This window comes from Oncorhynchus masou, chromosome 7 (genome assembly GCF_036934945.1).
Source record: "Oncorhynchus masou masou isolate Uvic2021 chromosome 7, UVic_Omas_1.1, whole genome shotgun sequence".
NCBI classification, from domain to species: Eukaryota; Metazoa; Chordata; class Actinopteri; order Salmoniformes; family Salmonidae; genus Oncorhynchus; species Oncorhynchus masou.
This window is the reverse complement of record NC_088218.1, coordinates 17,744,202-17,763,350: the sequence shown is the minus strand read 5'-3', so window position 1 is coordinate 17,763,350 and position 19,149 is coordinate 17,744,202. Positions and strand designations below refer to the sequence as shown.

The 19,149-nt window shown below is 43.6% G+C and overlaps 1 protein-coding gene across 1 annotated transcript; it reads left to right on the top strand.

The window, feature by feature from the left end:
• The first annotated feature begins 7,069 nt into the window (after positions 1-7,069).
• On the top strand, positions 7,070-18,938 carry LOC135543413 (programmed cell death protein 10-B-like). Its single transcript, XM_064970650.1, has 9 exons — positions 7,070-7,155; positions 7,857-8,026; positions 10,648-10,701; positions 10,871-10,988; positions 11,128-11,254; positions 12,479-12,557; positions 13,127-13,209; positions 15,644-15,725; positions 17,612-18,938. Exons 2-8 carry the CDS (start codon positions 7,937-7,939, stop codon positions 15,723-15,725), a joined length of 633 nt encoding a protein of 210 aa, XP_064826722.1. The 5' UTR covers positions 7,070-7,155; positions 7,857-7,936; the 3' UTR covers positions 17,612-18,938.
• Positions 18,939-19,149: the final 211 nt, after the last annotated feature.

Below are 19,149 nucleotides of genomic sequence, written 5' to 3'. Positions count from 1 at the left end.
GGTGGTTGTGGGGTTATGTTATGGCAAGGCATAAGCTATGGACAATGAACACGGTTGCAAGATACCTTGACGAGATCCTGAGGCTCATTGTTGTGCAATTCATCTGCAGCCATCACCTCATGTTTCAGCATGGCCCCATGTCGCAAGGATATGTACACCATTCCTGGAAGCTGAACATGTCCCAGTTCTTCCATGGCCTGCACACTCACAAGACATGTCACCCATTGAGCATGTTTGAGATGCTCTGGATGTATGTGTAGGACAGCATGTTCCAGTTCCTGACAATATTCAGCAACTTCGCACAGCCATTGAAGTGGAGCGGGACATCATTCCACAGGCCACAATCAACAGCCTGATCAACTCTATGCGAAGGAGATGTCGTGCTGCATTATGTAAATGGTGGTCACACCATATGCTGACTTGTTTTTTGATCCACGCTCCTACCTTTTATCTTAAGGTATCTGTGACCAACGGATGCATATCTGTATTCCCAGAAATGTGAAATCCATCGATTATCGCCTAAATAATTAATTTCAATTGACTGATTTCTTTTTTTGAACTGTAACTCAGTCAAATCTTTTAAATTGTTGCATGTAGCTTTTATATTTTTGTTCAGTGTAGTTTCTTATTATATTCAACATAATTCCAACCAACCTACACACACACAGAAAACACACACACACACAACTGAGGTCCACGTCCACCACAGTCCATTCTGTGTGCAAACTAGACAAACCAGTCACCTCCCTACTGCCTCTCAACCACACCCTGACAACATGTGGTCTGACCACACGCTCTGTCCTTCACTCACCTTCGTTAACCACACTCATATGATAATGAGTAACCTCCCTAAAAATGTCTAGGCTGTAGCTCAGTGGGCTAACATAGAGCCTCTTCACACTTACTACAAATTCAATAAATCAAGTCTCAAATATTAGGAACATGTCTGTGCATTTCAGCTGTTTCAAAAACTATTACCATTTATACTGTGGGTGTCACAATCGTTTAAAGATGGATTGGACCAAGGTGCAGCTTGGCAGGCGTACATTTTACTGTTATTAAATGACACCGAAAAAAAAAAAATTACAAAAACGAACATAAAGCTACATGCAGTGCAGAAAGCAACCACACACAAACAAGGTCCCACAAACTAAAGGGGGAAAAGGCTGCCTAAGTATGATCCCCAATCAGAGACAACGATAGATAGCTGCCTCTGATTGGCAACCATACCCGGCCAACAAAGAAATAAAAACTAGAATGCCCACCCAAATCACACCCAGGCCTAACCAAATAGAAATGAAAAAAATGACTCTCTAAGGTCAGGGCGTGACAGTAGGAGTTTTGGCTCAATGAGGCAATTCTGTTCAGTGTCCTGCTTCAAGGGGGGCAACTGTCGAGTGTCCCACGCTACTTCCATTAGTAGCGGTCATGATGTAGCAAGTTTACATTTTAGTAATATGTGTAGCTGACTGTATTTTAATGAAAATTGTAGTGAGTGTGAAGAGGCTTTATGTTAGCCCACTGAGCTACAGCCTAACCTCAACAGCTACCCCTGGAAGTTGCAGGTAGGCTTGCGGTTAGAGTGTTGGTATAGTAACTGAAAAAGGTGGAAAAATTGACTGTCCTGGCCTTGAGCAAGGCAGTTAACCCCCACAACTGAGCCGTGGATGTTGATTAAGGCAGCCCCCTGCACCAGAGGGATTGGGTTAAATGCAGAAGACACATTTCGGTTGAATGCATTCAGTTGTACAACTGACTAGTTATCCTCTTTCCCTTCCCTAGTTGTAGTGTATTACATAGTAATAAATCAGGTGCAAAAAACAGTTTTATATGTGCTAAAATGAAACCAGATAATTTTGTAATCAGGTTATATGGTTTAATGGACTCGCAGTTCTTGTTCTGACAACAACTGCGATTGGACAAAAAAAACAAAAAACAGGGCTGAACTAGCTGTATGCAGGGTTGCGTGGTGTAGAGCTTCAACTAGATTGCGTGGTGTAGAGCTCATCAACAAGACTGCATGGTATAGAGATCATCAACTAGACTGCATGGTGTAGAGATCATCAGTGTCACGGCCGTTAAAAGAAGAGGACCAAGGTGCAGCGTTGTGAGCATACATACTTTTAATAGTAGATGTCGCCAACAAAACAATACCAAAATAAACCGTGAAGCTTAAGGGGCTATGTGCCATCAAACAAAGTTAACTTCCCACAAAGACAGGTGGAAAAAGGGCTACCTAAGTATGGTTCTCAATCAGAGACAACGATAGACAGCTGCCTCTGATTAAGAACCACACGCGGCCAAACACAAAGAAATAGAAAACATAGAAACTAGAATGCCCACCCAAGTCACACCCTGGCCTAACCAAAATAGAGAATAAAAACCACTTTGGCCAGGGTGTAACAGTACCCCCCCACACACCAAAGGTGTGGACTCCGGCCGCAAAACCTTACTCTAAAGGGGAGGGTCCGGGTGGGCTTCCTTTTACGGCGGCGGCTCTGGTGCGGGATGTAGAGCCCTCCACCTCCCCCCACTTTGGTGGCACCTCTGGTGCGGGGACCCTCGCCGCCGACCCCGGACTGGGGACCCTCGCCGCGGGCCCCGGACTGGGCACCCTCGTAGCAGGCCCCGGACTGGAGGCCGTCACTGGAGGCTCCGTGCCCTGGATCGTCGCTGGAGGCTCCGTGCCATGGATCGTCGCTGGAGGCTCCGTGCCATGGATCGTCACTGGAGGGTGGAGACGTATGGGCAGTCTGGTACGTTGAGCTGCCACAGGACTCACCAGGCTGGAGAGACATAAAGGAGGCCCTGTCCTAGGCAGAGGCACGGGATACACTGGGCTGTGGAGGCACACTGGAGGTCTTGAGTAGAGCCTGCACAACCCGTCCTGGCTGGATGGTTATTTTCGCCCTGCAGAGGCGGGGCGCAGGCACAGGACACACTGGGCTGTGCAGACGCACTGGAGACACAGTGCGCAGAGCCGGCGCAGGATATCCCGGGCCGTAGAGACATACTGCTGGCCAGATGCGCTGAGCCGGCATCCTCCGACCTGGCTGGATGCCCACTTTAGCCCGGCCGATTCAGGGAGCTGGAAGGTAACGCACCAGGCTTTGCACTCACACTGGAGACACTGTGCGCTCCACCGCATAACACGGTGCCTGACCAGCACGACGTTCGCCACGGTAAGCACATGGAGGTGGCTCAGGTCTCCAACCTGACTCAGCCACACTCCCCTGCCTCCTGGGCTTCCTTGCAAGCCGCGTCCCTTCGTAACGCTGCCGCTCTGCGCTTGCTGCCTCCAGTTCCTCCCGTGGATGGCGATACTCCCTAGCCTTCCTCCTGGGTCCCTTTACCGTCCAGGATCTCCTCCCAAGTCCATGAATCCTGAATACGCTGCTTCTCCTTACCACGCTCCTTGGTCCATTGTTTGTGGTGGGAAGTTCTGTCATGACCATTAAAAGAAGCGGACCAAGGTGCAGCGTTGTGAGCGTACATACTTTTAATAGTAGATGCCGCCAACAATACCAAAACAAACAGTGACACTTAAGGCTATGTGCCATCAAACAAAGTTAACGTCCCACAAAGACAGGTGGAAAAAAGGGCTACCTAAGTATAGTTCTCAATCAGAGACAATGATAGACAGTTGCCTCTGATTGAGAACCACACCCGGCCAAACACAAAGAAATAGAAAACATAGAAACTAGAATGCCCACCCTCGACACACCCTGGCCTAACCAAAATAGAGAATAAAATCCTCTCTATGGCCAGGGCGGGACAATCAGCTAGACTGTGTGGTGTAGAGATCATCAACTAGATTCAGCCGTGGGCCAATTTTTTTCTTGAGCTGATGGTCGGGGGGCCTGAACATAATTACAAATAATTGGAATTTACCTCAAGAAGCCCAAACAGATATAATATTAGAATAAAAATGTCATAATTTCAAACCTTGCTTACATTTGTTTATGATCACGTGCCTCTATTATTCGTGGACATACTTGGGAACAGTTTCCCAAATTAAAATCACTTGAACTTGATTTTCTGGTGTTTTTACAGTATTAAATATCCAACAATGAACATTTAAAAAAAAAAAAAAAAAAAAAAATTTTTGCTCAGAACTTGGGGGGCCAAATAAAACCCTGGTGTAGACCTTTGCATCTGTAATTAAAATGATACTCATAAGGTTATCTGATCCTAGATCTGTGCTTGAGGGCAGACAGGAAATATAGCATAGTGTAGTCAATGTCGAAATTAGTTAAAGGTCATTAGTTAAAGGGCAGAAGTTGGGAGAAAATACAAAAATAGCCTAGCGTTTATTAGTATGCAACCAGAGTAGGCTATTGAAACCACAGACCATGGTCTTTTTCAAGTGGCTCAGCATAGGGAGAGAGAGCAGCTGGGAAAAAGATAGTATCTTCTGTCCAGGACAAAGAGGACTGGATGAGAGAGAAAAGAGAAAGTAAATCAGCAGAAACAGACTGGCTTCCAGAACAGTTCAATTACAATAATTTAAAACACATACCCATGCAACAACAGAGGAGCAACCAAGCAACAAACACACACACACACACACACACACAGAGCAGCCTCTCACAGCCTCTCATTGGGCACAAGTCTTTACGTTGTGCGATCTGATTGGTTTGTTCATACCACATAGTGTCCATTGGTTCCAGTCTAAGCAGTTTGACCACAGTGGAAGGCTTGCAACAATCTGTATTATTCAGATCCCTATGAAATGACACCATACAGTAGATACACTACATGACCAAAAGTATGTGGATGCCTGCTGGTCAAACATCTCATTCCAAAATCATGGGCATTAATATGGAGTTGGTGCTGTCATAACAGCCTCCACTCTTCTGGGAAGGCTTTCCACGAGATGTTGGAGCATTGCTTCCATTCAGCCACAAGAGCATTTGTGAGGTTGGGCACTGATGTTGGGCGATTAGGCCTGGCTCGCAGTCAGCGTTCTAATTCATCCCAAAGGTGTTCAATGGGGTTAAAGTCAGGGCTTTGTGCAGGCCAGTCAAGTTTTTCCACACCGATCTCGACAAACCAATTCTGTATGGACCTCGCTTTGTGCACGGTGGTATTGTCATGTTGAAACAGGAAAGGGCTTCCCTCAAACTGTTGCCACAAAGTTGGAAGCACAGAATCGTCTAGAATGTCATTGTTTGCTGTAGTGTTAATATTTCACTTCACTGGATCAAAGTGCCTAGTCCAAACCATAAAAAACAGCACTAGACCATTATTCTTCCTCCACCAAACTTTACAGTTGGCACTCTGCATTCGGCAGGTAGCGTTCTTCTGGCATCTGCCAAACCCAGATTCGTCCGTCGGACTGCCAGATGGTGAAACGTGATTCATCAATCCAGATAATGCATTTCCACTGTTCCAGAGTCCAATGGTAGCGAGCTTTACACCACTCCAACCAACGCTTGTCATTGCGCATGGTGATTTTAGGCTTGTGTGCGGCTGCTCGGCCATGGAAACCCATTTCATGAAGCTCTCAATGAACAGTTCTTGTGCTGATGTTTCTTCCAGAGGCAAGTTTTGCAACCGAGGACCAACGATGTTTACGTGCTACGTGCTTCAGCACTCGGCTGTTCTGTTCTATGAGCTTGTGTGGCCTACCACTTCACTGCTGAACTGTTGTTGCTCCTAGACGTTTCCACTTCACAATATCAGCACTTACAGTTGACTGGGGCAGTTCTAGCAGGGCTGAAATTTGACAAACTGACTTGTTGGAAAGGTGGCTTCCTATGATGGTATCACATTAAAAGCCACTGAGATCTTCAGTAAGGCCATTCTACTGCCAATGTAGTCTATGGAGATTGCATGGCTGTGTGCTCAATTTAATACACCTGTTAGAAATGGGTGTGGCTGAAATAGTGGAATTCACTATATACTTTTTAATATATAGTGTAGATTCTACAGACCCTACTGAGTACTCCCCACCCCACTTTTACATTGGCATAATGCATTGTTTTGCCTGTAAGTTGTTTGACCACATAAAAGTCCAGTAACACTTTCTATGCACTATCTTTTTGTAAAGACTCACCTGTTTTGTATTCTAAGGACTGTGGTGAGTAGACTGGACACTGGTTTTATTGACAAGCAATTGATCGTTTTGCCCATACTGTGCTATATTTGTATATCTGTGCTACTGTGCTATATAGTGTCCAGGCATCCCATTTTAAGCTATTTGACCACAGTAAAAGGCCAGCAACATTCCATATAATTCCATGGCCAATGAAATTGCACCATATATACATTCTACAGATCCTTCTGAGCATTCCCTACAACCCTTTTACTGCTGCACCGAGAATAGTTTTTGCTCTGTAAACCAATATGTAATCCACATACAGGGGCCAGTGGAATGGGTGGAGTGTAACCTTTATTTAACTAGGCAAGTCAGCTAAGAACAAATCGTTATTTACAATGACAGCCTACACCGGCCAAACCCAGACGACGCTAGGCCAATTGTGTGCAGCCCTATGGGACTCTCAATCACGGCCGGATGTGTCATTGTCATTGCTCTAGAGCTATTGTGTATTTCATATACAGTGATTTTCATTGCGTGCATTTATTCGACTTTGGAACATTTAATGCAAATGTCACTTAAATATGAACAAATGTGAACCAGGATGTCTGTAGTGACGCCTTTAGCGCTGAGATGCAGTGCATTAGACCGCTGCGCCACTCGGAGCACACAAAAAAAGAGTAAAAGGCCAGCAATAGTCCGTATAATTCAGTGCTCCATGAAATGACACCATTTATACATTCAACGACCCAACTGAGTATTATCTACAGTACTTTTACTGCGGCACCTTGAATAGTTTTTGCTCTAGAGCTATTGTGTATTTCATATACAGTGATTTTCATTGCGGGCATTTATTCGACTTTGGAACATTTACTGCAAATGTCACTTAAATATGAACAAATGTGAGTCATTGTCCATGTTCAGACAATTATTTTTAATGTATCGTGAATAACTGAGGTTATTGACACGTTCCTACCATTATGTGGGGGACTTTTATTTAGAGCGTTTCCAAAATTCCGTGACCCGGAAGTATTTCTTTGTGTGGCTGAAGGAGACGTTGATGATAACAGCTCAGCGAACCAGATATTCTGGCTATTAGAACGGCGAAGATAAAGGTAACTATCTGTGGTTAGTTAAGATAACCACCATTTAACCGTTAGACGCATCTCTACTGAATGACAGTGCATATGCCACACATTTGCGAGTTGCTCCAGCGTCACTAATGTGTTAGCTACAGTAGCATGATACTGATAGGTAACATTAATGTAGTTAGCTAGTTAACGTTAGCTAAATGGCTAAGTGATTTTCACAGTAAATAGTCCGCCTAAATGGACATAATCTGCCAACTAGCTAGCTAGTTACCAAACTTTGATAGCTGTCACACATGATTGCTAAATTTAGTTAAGTTAGCTAGCTAGCTTCTTAGGAACCGAACATGTTTACATGGTAACGTTCTTGTATACAGTAGCTAATCATGTCACAGTAGAAGAGGAAGTTAATAACTCCTTAGGTCTGTCTACATGACAACATAGACGAAGTTCTCTCTATTTAATTCAAATGGCTTTATTGGCATGGGAAACCATATGTTTACATCCATTTCACTTGCTTTGGCAAACGTGAAATGAACAATCAAATGAACAGTAAACATTACTCACAAGTTTTGAAGGACTAGAGACATTTAAAATGTCATATTATAGCTATGTACAGTACAAAAGGGAAAATAAATAAACATAAATATGGGTTGTATTTACAACTGTGTTTGTTCTTCAATGGTTGCCCTTGTGGCAACAGGTAACAAATCTCTCTCTCTCTCTAGGCTCTTGTCACTCTGGGGACTCTTGGAACTTCTCTGTGTGTGAGAGCGTGTTGCTGCCTATATCTACACCTCCTTGGAGGATGACCATGGAAGAGATGAGGATTGAAACCGAGACAAACTCCATGGTCTCCATGACGCTATACGCTGTCATGTACCCCGTTTTTAACGAGGTAATGTGTGTGAATGTTTTGTCTAATATAGATTCAGGTACATTTTCCAGTGGCACACCGGGCCAGTGTGAACTGAAAGCTATTGGTCCAAATGAAAAACATACTGGCCAGGGCCAAGATTTCAAAGGATAGTGGATGATGCGTGCATCATTTAAATATCAGGGGATTTGATCTTTAATTTGCGAGCTGAGCAAGCTAGCCTATAACCTACTCTCCATACACAAATAATAACATTTTAACTTGACAATATAATATTTACATTGATTGTGTAAGTTTTATTTTTCATCTCAGAACAATCTAAAAAAGGGTATTCTTGTTTGTGATTTTGATCAGTCAGTTCTAGGGCCCTTTAAAATCTGTTTTATCTTACACTGAATTCCGTTTTCCAGGTTTTGTTTTTCCGGGTTTCTGAGTTTTCCTGTGTTTTCAGGTTTTCACTCTCTATATCACACTTTTTTATAGAAAAACAAAAATCTGGGATGTTCTTAGTCCACAACAATTCTTATGCTGTTTTCACGTGCTAGTCGGAAAACGTTTTCACAACAGAAACCGTTTACTCCAAATATTGTTTATTTCCATTTTGTACTTACACAGAAGTTGTAGTTCAGTTGTCTCTTTATAAAAAAAAGAAAAAAAAAGAAACGAGTGGCTGGAAGAAGTTGAAATATGGAACCCTGTGGACTTCACTCCACTTTAGAGCATTGAAGAATTTATCATTTATAGATGTGCAACTTGTGCTTAACCTAAAATGTAAGGAGTAAAAGGTACATAACTTTTACTTCACTATATTGCTAAATAAAATTATAAAAAATGTAAAAAGTAAAGTACAGATACCCAAAAAAACTACTTAAGTAGTGCTTTAAAGTGTTTTTACTTAAGTACTTTACACCACTGACTAAACATGAAATTCTTACTTATACAAGGTTCTTTCTTTTCCAACAATGCAGAGTTAAATATACACTATGCAGAAATCACTCTGCCATTTCCTGGTTGCTAAAATTCAAATAGTTCACCTAATTTAAGTTTGTGACAAAACAAGCAAGTATAGGGTAGAGAATCATTGTCAAATCAAAATGATATTTTATTTGTCACATGCGCCGAATACAAGAGGTGTAGACCTTAGTGAAATGCTTACTTACGAGCCCTTACCCAAAAATGCTTTCAGAAGTTGAAAAAAACAAACTCGAAATAAGTGGCAAGTGAAAAATAGAAAATAAAGTAACAAATAATTAAACAGCAGCAGGAAAATAACAAGCGAGGCTATATACAGGGGGTACCGGTACAGAGTCAATGTGCACTTCGCAAACTGTTCAGATTGGAATGGCAATGCGTGGAAACCATACACAGATACACACTGATCAACAAGCTCACACAACACAGACACAGACCGGTTAGTCGAGGTAATTGAGGTAATATGTACATGTAGGTAGAGTTAACTTGACCATGCATAGATTATAAACAGAGAGTAGCAGAAGTGTAAGTCTGACTAGGGTGGCTGGAGTCTTTGACAATTTTTAGGGCCTTCCTCTGACACCGCCTGGTATAGAGGTCCTGGATGGCAGGAAGCTTGGCCCCAGTGATGTACTGGGCCGTAATCACCACCCTGTGCCGGTCAGGTGCCTTGCAGTTGCCGTACCAAGTGGTGTTGCAGGCTGTCAAGATGCTCTCAATGGTGCAGGCTAAATCTTTTCAGCCTCCCGAGGGCAGGCACTGTCATGCCCTCTTCACAAGTGTGTGGGTGTGTGTGGACCGTGATAATTACTTAGTGATGTGGACACTGAGGAACATGAAGCTCTCGACCTGCTCCACTACATCCCCCTCTGTGGATGGGGGCATACTCGCCCCTCCGTTTCCTGTAGTCCACCGGCAGCTCCTTTGTCTTGCTGATGTTGAGGGCGAGGTTGTCCTGGCACCACGCTGTCAGGTCTCTTTGCCTCCTCCCTATAGGCTGCGTCATCGTTGTCGGTGATCAGTCGTACAACCGTTGTTGTCAGCAAACTTGATAATGGTGTTGGAGTCTTGCACGGCCACGCAGTATTCGGTGAACAGGGAGAACAGGTGAGGGGCCCCCATGTTGATGATCAGCGTGCCAGATGTGTTGTTGCTACCACTTGGGGGTGGCCCTTTAGGAGTTCAAGGATCCAATTGCAGCGGCAGCTGTATAGTCCCAGGGTCTTGAGCTTGGAAGCGACTGTGGTGTTGGTACATGGGACTATGGTACGACTTCCGTTTAAGAACCCAGCAGCTTTTACATTGAAGAGCGTTTGGAATAAACGGTGTCAATTGCAACAGACAAAACGTTTTCCAAAAGAATCAGGACAGTTGAGAGCTGTGCGCTCTTGCTGCCCGACAGATGATTCTGCTCAAACGAGGCTATGTGTGCGGCCCGTGTGAGATAAATAATCTACATAACGAACTAGCAGCTTCAGGAATTCCTGTTTTTTCATCAATTATATAGCCTTGATTGTTATTTTCAATCTTACAATTTTTTTTACTGGTTTGGATGATTGGCCTGGAGAGCTTCCAAAACCTCCCCGGACCAGCAGGCAGCCATGTATGTCGAACCCTGGATGAGTGTGTGTTCTTGTCAGCCCCTAACAATGTGTGTGTTGGTTTGGCAGCTGGAGAGGATCAACTTGTCAGCTGCCCAGACTCTGAGAGCAGCCTTTATCAAGGTAAGACACACCAACACAGGACCCCTTACCCCATATATGTATGACCTTTGCCCTTACGTAACCCTTGGGCTCTGGTTGCATGTCAGTAGTCTAAATCAAGGATGGGCAGCTTGAATACTCAGCAGATGTAATGGTGTGTTTTTGTATGTGCGTGTGTTTGTGTTGCTAGGCGGAGAGGGAGAACCCAGGCCTAACTCAGGACATCATAATGAAAATTCTGGAGAAGAAAAACGTTCAGATAAACTACACAGAGTCTCTGCTGCGCATGGCTGCAGATGATGTGGAAGGTGTGTGTGTGTGTGTAGAAAAGTACCAGCACTAAGCATCTGCTTACAAGGGCATCTAAGCATCTGCTTTCAGTATGTTTATAGTTGTTTATTAAAATATACTCCTATGTCCTATTTTTGTGTGTGTGTGTGTGTATAGAGTTCTTAGTGGACAGGCCAGAGCAGGAGTTCCAGGACCTAAATGAGAAATCCAGAGCTCTGAAACACATCCTCAGTAAGATACCTGACGAGATCAACGACAGGGTACGCTTCCTACAGACAATTAAGTGAGTACACGCACACAGTATACACTAGGGATGCAACGGTACAGTGGGCCCCCGGTTCGGTATGTATCACGCTTTGTGGGTAACGGTACGGTTTCGGTATCTTTATTTTTCCAGAAAAAAATAAAAACACATCACCCTTTGAAACAATGAACTCTTTATTTTGTCAATAGACAAATAAAACTTTCTGTTCAGAAAAATGGCAGCATGTCTGACTAGGCCTGGTTTCTGTCTACTTGAAATCAAGGGGAGAAAAACATTAAAATTAAAAGTGCTTCTTAGCTTTGACAACCTGTAGGTGATTTGCCTTCTCTATTTTAAATTAACAAGGTACATACTTGCATAGGCAATACAATCTTTGGCTATGAATACTCCCACTGCTTTCGTTATTTCTTTGTTTTTCTGGATTTATCGCAAATTGTTGTTGGAAGGCAGCAGCGAGAGATTGTGTTTTTGGCTAACGAGGGGACTCTCCTTGCTCCAGCTCCACCAGCAAGGGTTACGGCCGGGTGAGGGCCACGTAAATGACACATCATGTTAGAAGTGTTTCCACTCGAGTAGCCGACAGTGGCAAAACAATGCTTGCAGACTCTACTTTTTTTGTTTACGGTCTTCTTACCCTCTTCACCGTATTGAATGCTGAATCCAAAATGTTCCCACACAGCGGATTTGAAAGACGGCGGTGCCTCTTCAAATTTGCTTCTCTCTGTCTCTAGCACTCACCATTGTCACATTGGATCTGAGAGAATATATATATATTTTTTTAGTTTCCACTCTCTTCATGAGGCCCCTTTAGGGAGGTTTCCTACTGAGATGTCATTGCAAATTGTTCATTGGTTGTTTAAGGGAGAGGGTTTGCTGTCACTGCGGTTGCCACATTTTGAGACATTGCTGTGGAGCGAAGTTTGCCAGCCCTCAGGAACCCCCTAACGGCCTGGAGCCCCAAACAGTTGTCTGCCTTGCCTGTTCACAAGCTGCAAGTCTAATTCTGTGGATCTGAATGTACAACATGCGTGTAGTCTGCAGCGCAATAAGCACGTTTTGGAAAATGACAGGCATATCATAATTCCGCGGTTCACGTGTGCGTATTGAACCATAGGGGGCGTACCGAACGGTTCAACAACATACAGTATACCGTTGCATCCCTAGTATACACTAACACACACCTTCATTAGCATGTCCTTGACATCCTGCTTGTTGATTGGTGCTGGTTGTTCTTTTCCATAGAGACATTGCCAGTGCTATAAAGGAGCTCCTGGATACAGTCAATAACGTCTTTAAGAAATACCACTACCAGAACCGTAGGGTAAGACACACACATATGTGGAATATACACTGAGTGGACAAAACAGCTCTTTCCATGACATACTATATATCACCTGGTCAGTCTATGTCACAGGTGAATCAAGGTGAAAAGCTATGATCCCTTATTGATGTCACTTGTTAAATGGACTTTAATCAGCGTAGATTAATGGGAGGAGACAGGTTAAAGAAGGACTTGGATTGTGTATGTGCGCCATTCAGAGGGTGAATGGCTAAGAAAAAATGTTGAAGTGCCTTTAACCAGGGTATGGTAGTAGGTGCCAGGCGCACAGGTTTAAATGTGTCAAGAACTGCAACACTGCTGGGTTTTTCACGCTCAATAGGTTCCTGTGTGTATCAAGAATGGTCCATCACCCAAAGGACATCCAGTCAACTTGACAACTGTGGGAAGCATTGGAGTCAACATGGGCCATCATCCCTGTGGAAGGTGTTCCTAATGTTTTGTCCACTCTCTGTTTCTTCCTTATCTTTAATGTGATCAATGGCTGCAAGGAGAGCTGATATCATTGTGAAGGCGATGTTCACATCTGTCTGTCTATTCTGTGTGTCCAGGCTCTTGAGCACCAGAAGAAGGAGTTTGTCAAATACTCCAAAAGCTTCAGCGACACCCTCAAAACATACTTCAAAGATGGAAAGTGAGTTGTGTGGAGTAGATTCATAAGGACACTGAATAGATAGATCTATGTTCATCGACAGCAGTGAGTTGTGATTGGGGGATTTTTTTTTCCTTCACAAAACAGCACTTACTAAACCCACAGCAAAAATACACTGAACAAAAATATAAACGCAATTGTAAAGTGTTGGTCCCATGTTTCATGAGCTTAAATAAAAGATCCCAGAAATGTTCCATAGGCACAAAAAGCTTATTTCTTTCAAATGTTGTGCACAAATGTGTTCACATCCCTGTTAGTGAGCATTTCTTCTTTGCCAAGATAATCCATCCACCTGACATATGTGGCATAATCAAGAAGCTGATTAAACACCATGATCATTACACAGGTGCGCCTTGTGCTGGGGACAATAAAAGGCCACTCTAAAATGTGCAGTTTTGTCACACAACACAATGCCACAGATGTCATGATTTGAGGGAGTGTGCAATTGGCATGCTGACTGCAGAAATTCTCCCCAGAGCTCTTGCTAGTGAATTTGGCAGTATGTCCAACTGCAGACTACATGTAACCACGCCAACCCAAGACCTCATCCAGCTTCTTCACCTGCGGGTACGCCTGAGACCAGCCACCTGGACAGCTGGTGAAACGGTGGGTTTGCAAAACCCAAGAATTTCTGCACAAACAGAAACCGTCTCGGGGAAGCTCATCTGCATGCTTGACGTCCTCCACCAGGGTCTTGATCTGACTGCAGTTTGGCGTCGTAACCGTCTTCAGTGGGCAAATTCTCACCTTCGATGGCCACTGGCACGCTGGAGAAGTGTGCTCTTCACGGATGAATCCTGGTTTCAACTGTACCGGGCAGATGTGAGAGAGCATGTATGGCGTTGTGTGGGCGACCGGTTTGCTGACGTCAACTTTGTGAACAGAGTGCCCCATGGTGGCGGTGGGGTTATGATATGGGCAGGCATTAGCTACGGACAATGAACACAATTGCATTTTATCGATTGCAATTTGAGTGCACAGAGATACCGTGGCGAGTTCCTGGCCCATTGTCTTGCCAATCATCTGCACCATCACCCCATATTTCAGCATGATGATGCACGGCCCCATATCACAACGATCTGTACACAATTCCTGGCAAAATGTCCCAGTTCTTCCATGGGTTGCATACTCGTGACGGCAGGTAGCCTAGTGGTTGGAGAGTTGGACTAGTAACCAAAGGTTGCAAGATCGAATCCCCGAGCAGAGAAGGTAAAAATCTGTCGTTCTGCCCCTGAACAAAACAGTTAACCCACTGTTCCTAGGCCGTCATTGAAATAATTAGTTCTTAATTAACTGACTTGCCTAGTTAAATAAAGGTCAAATAAAATTTTAAAAATGACATGTCACTCGTTGAGCCTGTTTGGGCTGCTCAGGAACGACTTGTACAATATCATGTTCCAGTTCTCTTCAATATCCAGCAACTTTCCACAGCCATTAAAAAGGAGTTGAACAACATTCCACAGGATGCAATAAACAGCCTGATCTACTTAATCCCCAGTTCAAAACGATTTTTCCCAGTCGCATCTAGTTTTTTCCCCCAGAGTTCCCTGTTGTCTTGAACGCACTGAAGTCGGAACATGGCATTAGTCTCAGAGGAGAGAGGGAGAGAGCAGCAGAGGGTCCGCCTCTCACGGTCTCTGCTCTCTCCTTCCTTGCCTCAAGTGAGACTAAGGTAGGGTACACAGTCTTCCACCTGATGGCAAAACGAGTCAAGAGCTCATCGGCCTCATGCACAAATTCATGTTGTTCCTATGGCCAGAGAAAGTGAAATATATTGAGATATATTAAAATAGACATGACAAGCTGCTAATAACAACAAAAACGCAGGGCTATCGATACACTTGGCTACTAATTAATTGCAGCTGCAGCGCGAGTGGTAGTACAGAGTACGTTTTATGTTTTGTAATAGTGTTGAATAAAAACAGTGCTGAATAAAAACTTTAACATGAACTCACTCATATAAACAGCAGCTCTGCTGTAGTCTTTGACAGTCTCTCTCTGCTCATGGTTTTCAGAAGTTATGAAATCTCATGTAGCTAGTATCAAACTTTGCTGGAAGTTGTAGGCACGCTCAATTTAGCCACAGATCTGCCGGTGCGCAGGGCTTCTGAATCAAGTGCACCGCCAATTGCGCCACCGACCGGTTGGTGACCACTGCCTTATATGAACTGGAACTCAGTAAAATCTTTGAAATTGTTACATGTTGTGTTTTTATTTTGTTCAGTGTACATTCATTCTAATAATATTAGTAGTGGGAATGTTCTTACTGTTTATTTTATGATGACCATGAGAAACCAATTATTTAAGCAGGTTTGAAATGTCAGGGCTATTTGAAACAGCTGTTTTGATGACATTGCATTTTCGTTTTATTTGCAGTCGTTAAATAACAATATAAATGAACCATCCTTGTTTCCAGGGCGATCAACGTGTTCATCAGTGCGAACAGACTGATCCACCAAACCAACCTCATTCTGCAGACCTTCAAGACCGTCATATAGGTACAATAGGGGTTTGTGTGTGTGAGACATAGAGATAGAGAGTTCTAGTTGAATATAACCTGTTGTTTCAAGAACATTGCCATTGAGGGCTTCCATTGTTTTAAAGTAGCTGCATTAAGCAGCTGGTATAAACATAAACTCAGCAAAAAAAGAAACGTCCTCTCACTGTCAACTGTGTTTATTTTCAGCAAACTTAAAATGTGTAAATATTTGTATAAATATAAGATTCAACTACAGTCATAAACTGAACAAGTTCCACAGACATGTGACTAACAGAAATGGAATAATGTGTCCCTGACCAAAGGAGGGGTCAAAATGAAAAGTAACAGTCAGTATCTGGTGTGGCCATCAGCTGCATTAAGTATTGCAGTGTATCTCTTCCTCATGGACTGCACCAGATTTACCAGTTCTTGCTGTGAGATGTTACCCCTATCTTCCACCAAGGCACCTGCAAGTTCCCAGACATTTCTGGGAGGAATGGCCCTAGCCCTCACCTTCCGATCCAACAGGTCTGAGACGTGCTCAATGGGATTGAGATCCGGGCTCTTCGCTGGCCATGGCAGAACACTGACATTCAGTCTTGCAGGAAATCACGCACAGAATGAGCAGTATGGCTGGTGGCATTGTCATGCTGGAGGGTCATGTCAGGATGAGCCTGCAGGAAGGGTACCACATGAGGGAGGAGGATGTCTTGCCTTTAACACATAGCGTTGAGATTGCCTACAATGACAACAAGCTCAGTCCGATGATGATGTGACGCACCGCCCCAGACCATGACGGACCCTCCACCTCAATCGATCCCTCTCCAGAGTACAGGCCTCGTGTAACGCTCAGTCCTTTGACGATAAATGCGAATCCGACAATCACCCCTGGGTGAGACAAAACCATGACTCGTCAGTGAAGAGCTAATTTTGTCAGTCCTGTCTGGTTCAGCGACGGTGGGGTTTTGTGCCCATAGGCGACGTTGTTGTCGGTGATGTCTGGTGAGGACTTGCCTTACAACAGGCCTACAAGCGCTCTGTCCAGCCTCTCTCAGCCTATTACGAACAGTCTGAGCACTGGACACCTGAGCACCCTAACCTGTGCAGGTGTTGTTACACGGGGTCTGCCACTGCGAGGACGATCAGCTGTCTGTCCTGTCTCCCTGTAGCGCTGTCTTATGTGCCTCACAGTACGGACATTGCAATTTATTGCCCTGGCCACATCTGCAGTCCTCATGCCTCCTTGCAGCATGCCTAAGGCACGTTCACGCAGATGAGCAGGGACCCTGGGCATCTCTCTTTTGGTGTTTTTCAGAGTCAGTAGAAAGGCCTCTTTCGTGTCCTAAGTTTTCATAACTGTGACCTTAATTTCTAACCGTCTGTAAGCTGTTAGTGTCTTAACGACCGTTCCACAGGTGCATGTTCATGAATTGTTTATGGTTCATTGAACAAGCATGGGAAACAGTGTTTAAACCCTTTACAATGGAGATATGTGGTTATTTGGATTATCTTTGAAAGACAGGGCACTGAAAAAGGGATGTTTCTTTTTTTGCTGAGTTTCTATCTCAGAGCGGTATTGGACTAAGATACAGTGGCATAGTATAGAGTACAGTATATACATATGAGATGGGTGATGCAATATTTACAAAGAATTAAAGTGACTTAAGATACCGTAAAATAGTATAGAGTACAGTTCACACATGAGATGAGTAATGCAAGATACGGAGACCTTTATTAAAATGTCTCGTTTCATTTCCTTGAAGTGGTGCGGTTTATACATATGAGAAGAGTAATGCTAGATACGGAACATTATTAAAGTGGCTAGTGATCCATTTCTAAAAGTGGCCAGTGATTTGTAATCTATGTCTCCTGTGTTTGTGTGTCTTTGTCTGAACATGTGTGTAGGGTTGCCTTGGAGAGGCCATCCAATCTTCCAACGAAGCAACATTAAAAATGGCGTACGATCGGAGAGCACCTTTTTGCCAGATTTAAATGTAAAATAGAGGCTTGTTTTTACCAGACAGTTTTAATTTATACCCTTGAGGAGCGTTCAACAAGGCTGACGTTAGCAGTGAAATACGTCAGCTTTTAGACTGTTAGCTAATGTTAGTGAATGTTTAATGGGGAAAATCTAGCTGAAGAACTTCAGCATATGTGATAGCTTTTTTAGTTATCCCTAGCTACTGTTTAATTGTTTGAATCAGCATTTAACGTTTAGGGACAGTCTTGTTGATCGGGCTGTGACGATACCATTATGACTATTTTTTCCTTGGCAAGAATGAAAACATGAGGCAGGCTCAACTCTTTGGTCCTATGAATACTTGCTGTATGTAAAATATTCTGTGCTCTATCTTAGAAAATACATGTGACAACATAATGATATTTGTTTCCAACATTCGGGCTGTTTTCCTAAAGATGTAAAATCCGCTTTGTGTATGATTATTATTTGTGCATCTAACTTTCTCACTCATCATTATTCACGATGCATTCAGGATTTTCCGTAATCATGGTAGCATCCATATCAATGTAGTAGTGTATTCTATGACAGTCTGCACTTTAACCTCGTAATCGTTGTATAATTTCAAATCCTAAGTGCTGAAGTACAAAGCCAAAAATAACAACAGCAAAAATTCACTGTTCCAATACTTTTGGAGCTCACTGTATCTGACCCTATGTCAGTGTTTAGGGGCAACTTCCTCCTACATCTACTATAGCTTCTTAATCATGCTTTCAGAACGGAAACTGCTTTCACTACCTACTGTGCATCTCAAGTGTCTCCCTCTCTTACGAGAAAGCAATATGATGTTCTAACCCTACTGGGTATGACCTTTCACCTGTCCAGTCTTTACAGATGAGTGCAGAGGAAGGGAGCAGTGTGAGGAGAGAATCTTGTTAGATTATTGAGATGTACCCCTATTCAACTCTCTATTAGAAGACAGAAAACCAAAAGAATTCAAGCACAGAGTTGCTGAATCCCAAATAGACTCCTGGACGAGGGGGTAGGGGCGGACTAGGGAGGGATCGATTTGGGATTCACAAAGTAACATTCCCACACTGTCTGTGTGTGTGTAGCTACAGAGAGCGTGACTGAGGATGAGAGGAGGGTTTGTAAAAGGAGTCTGTCCCTGATGTTTAAAGATGAAGGGATAGAAATGGCTCCAGGTTGAAGCTGTCTCTGTATTTAAGTGATACTGTATGTCTGGCAAATGTTCAATAAATTGTTTCCTAATGATGCAGTTTGTTTTTGGAATTCAGCAGTGTTTAGGGGGAGGGGTCAGTGGGCAAGCAGGGATGGAATTTGTGAGGGTTGGATAGAATACATTAAAAGGAGAATTTGAGGGAGAGTGGTGAGATGTGTGATTTGGGCAAACAATGATGGGCAGACACACACAGGCTTTAGCCACTTGATGGCAGTGTGGTGCAGCCCTACCACTATATTAAAA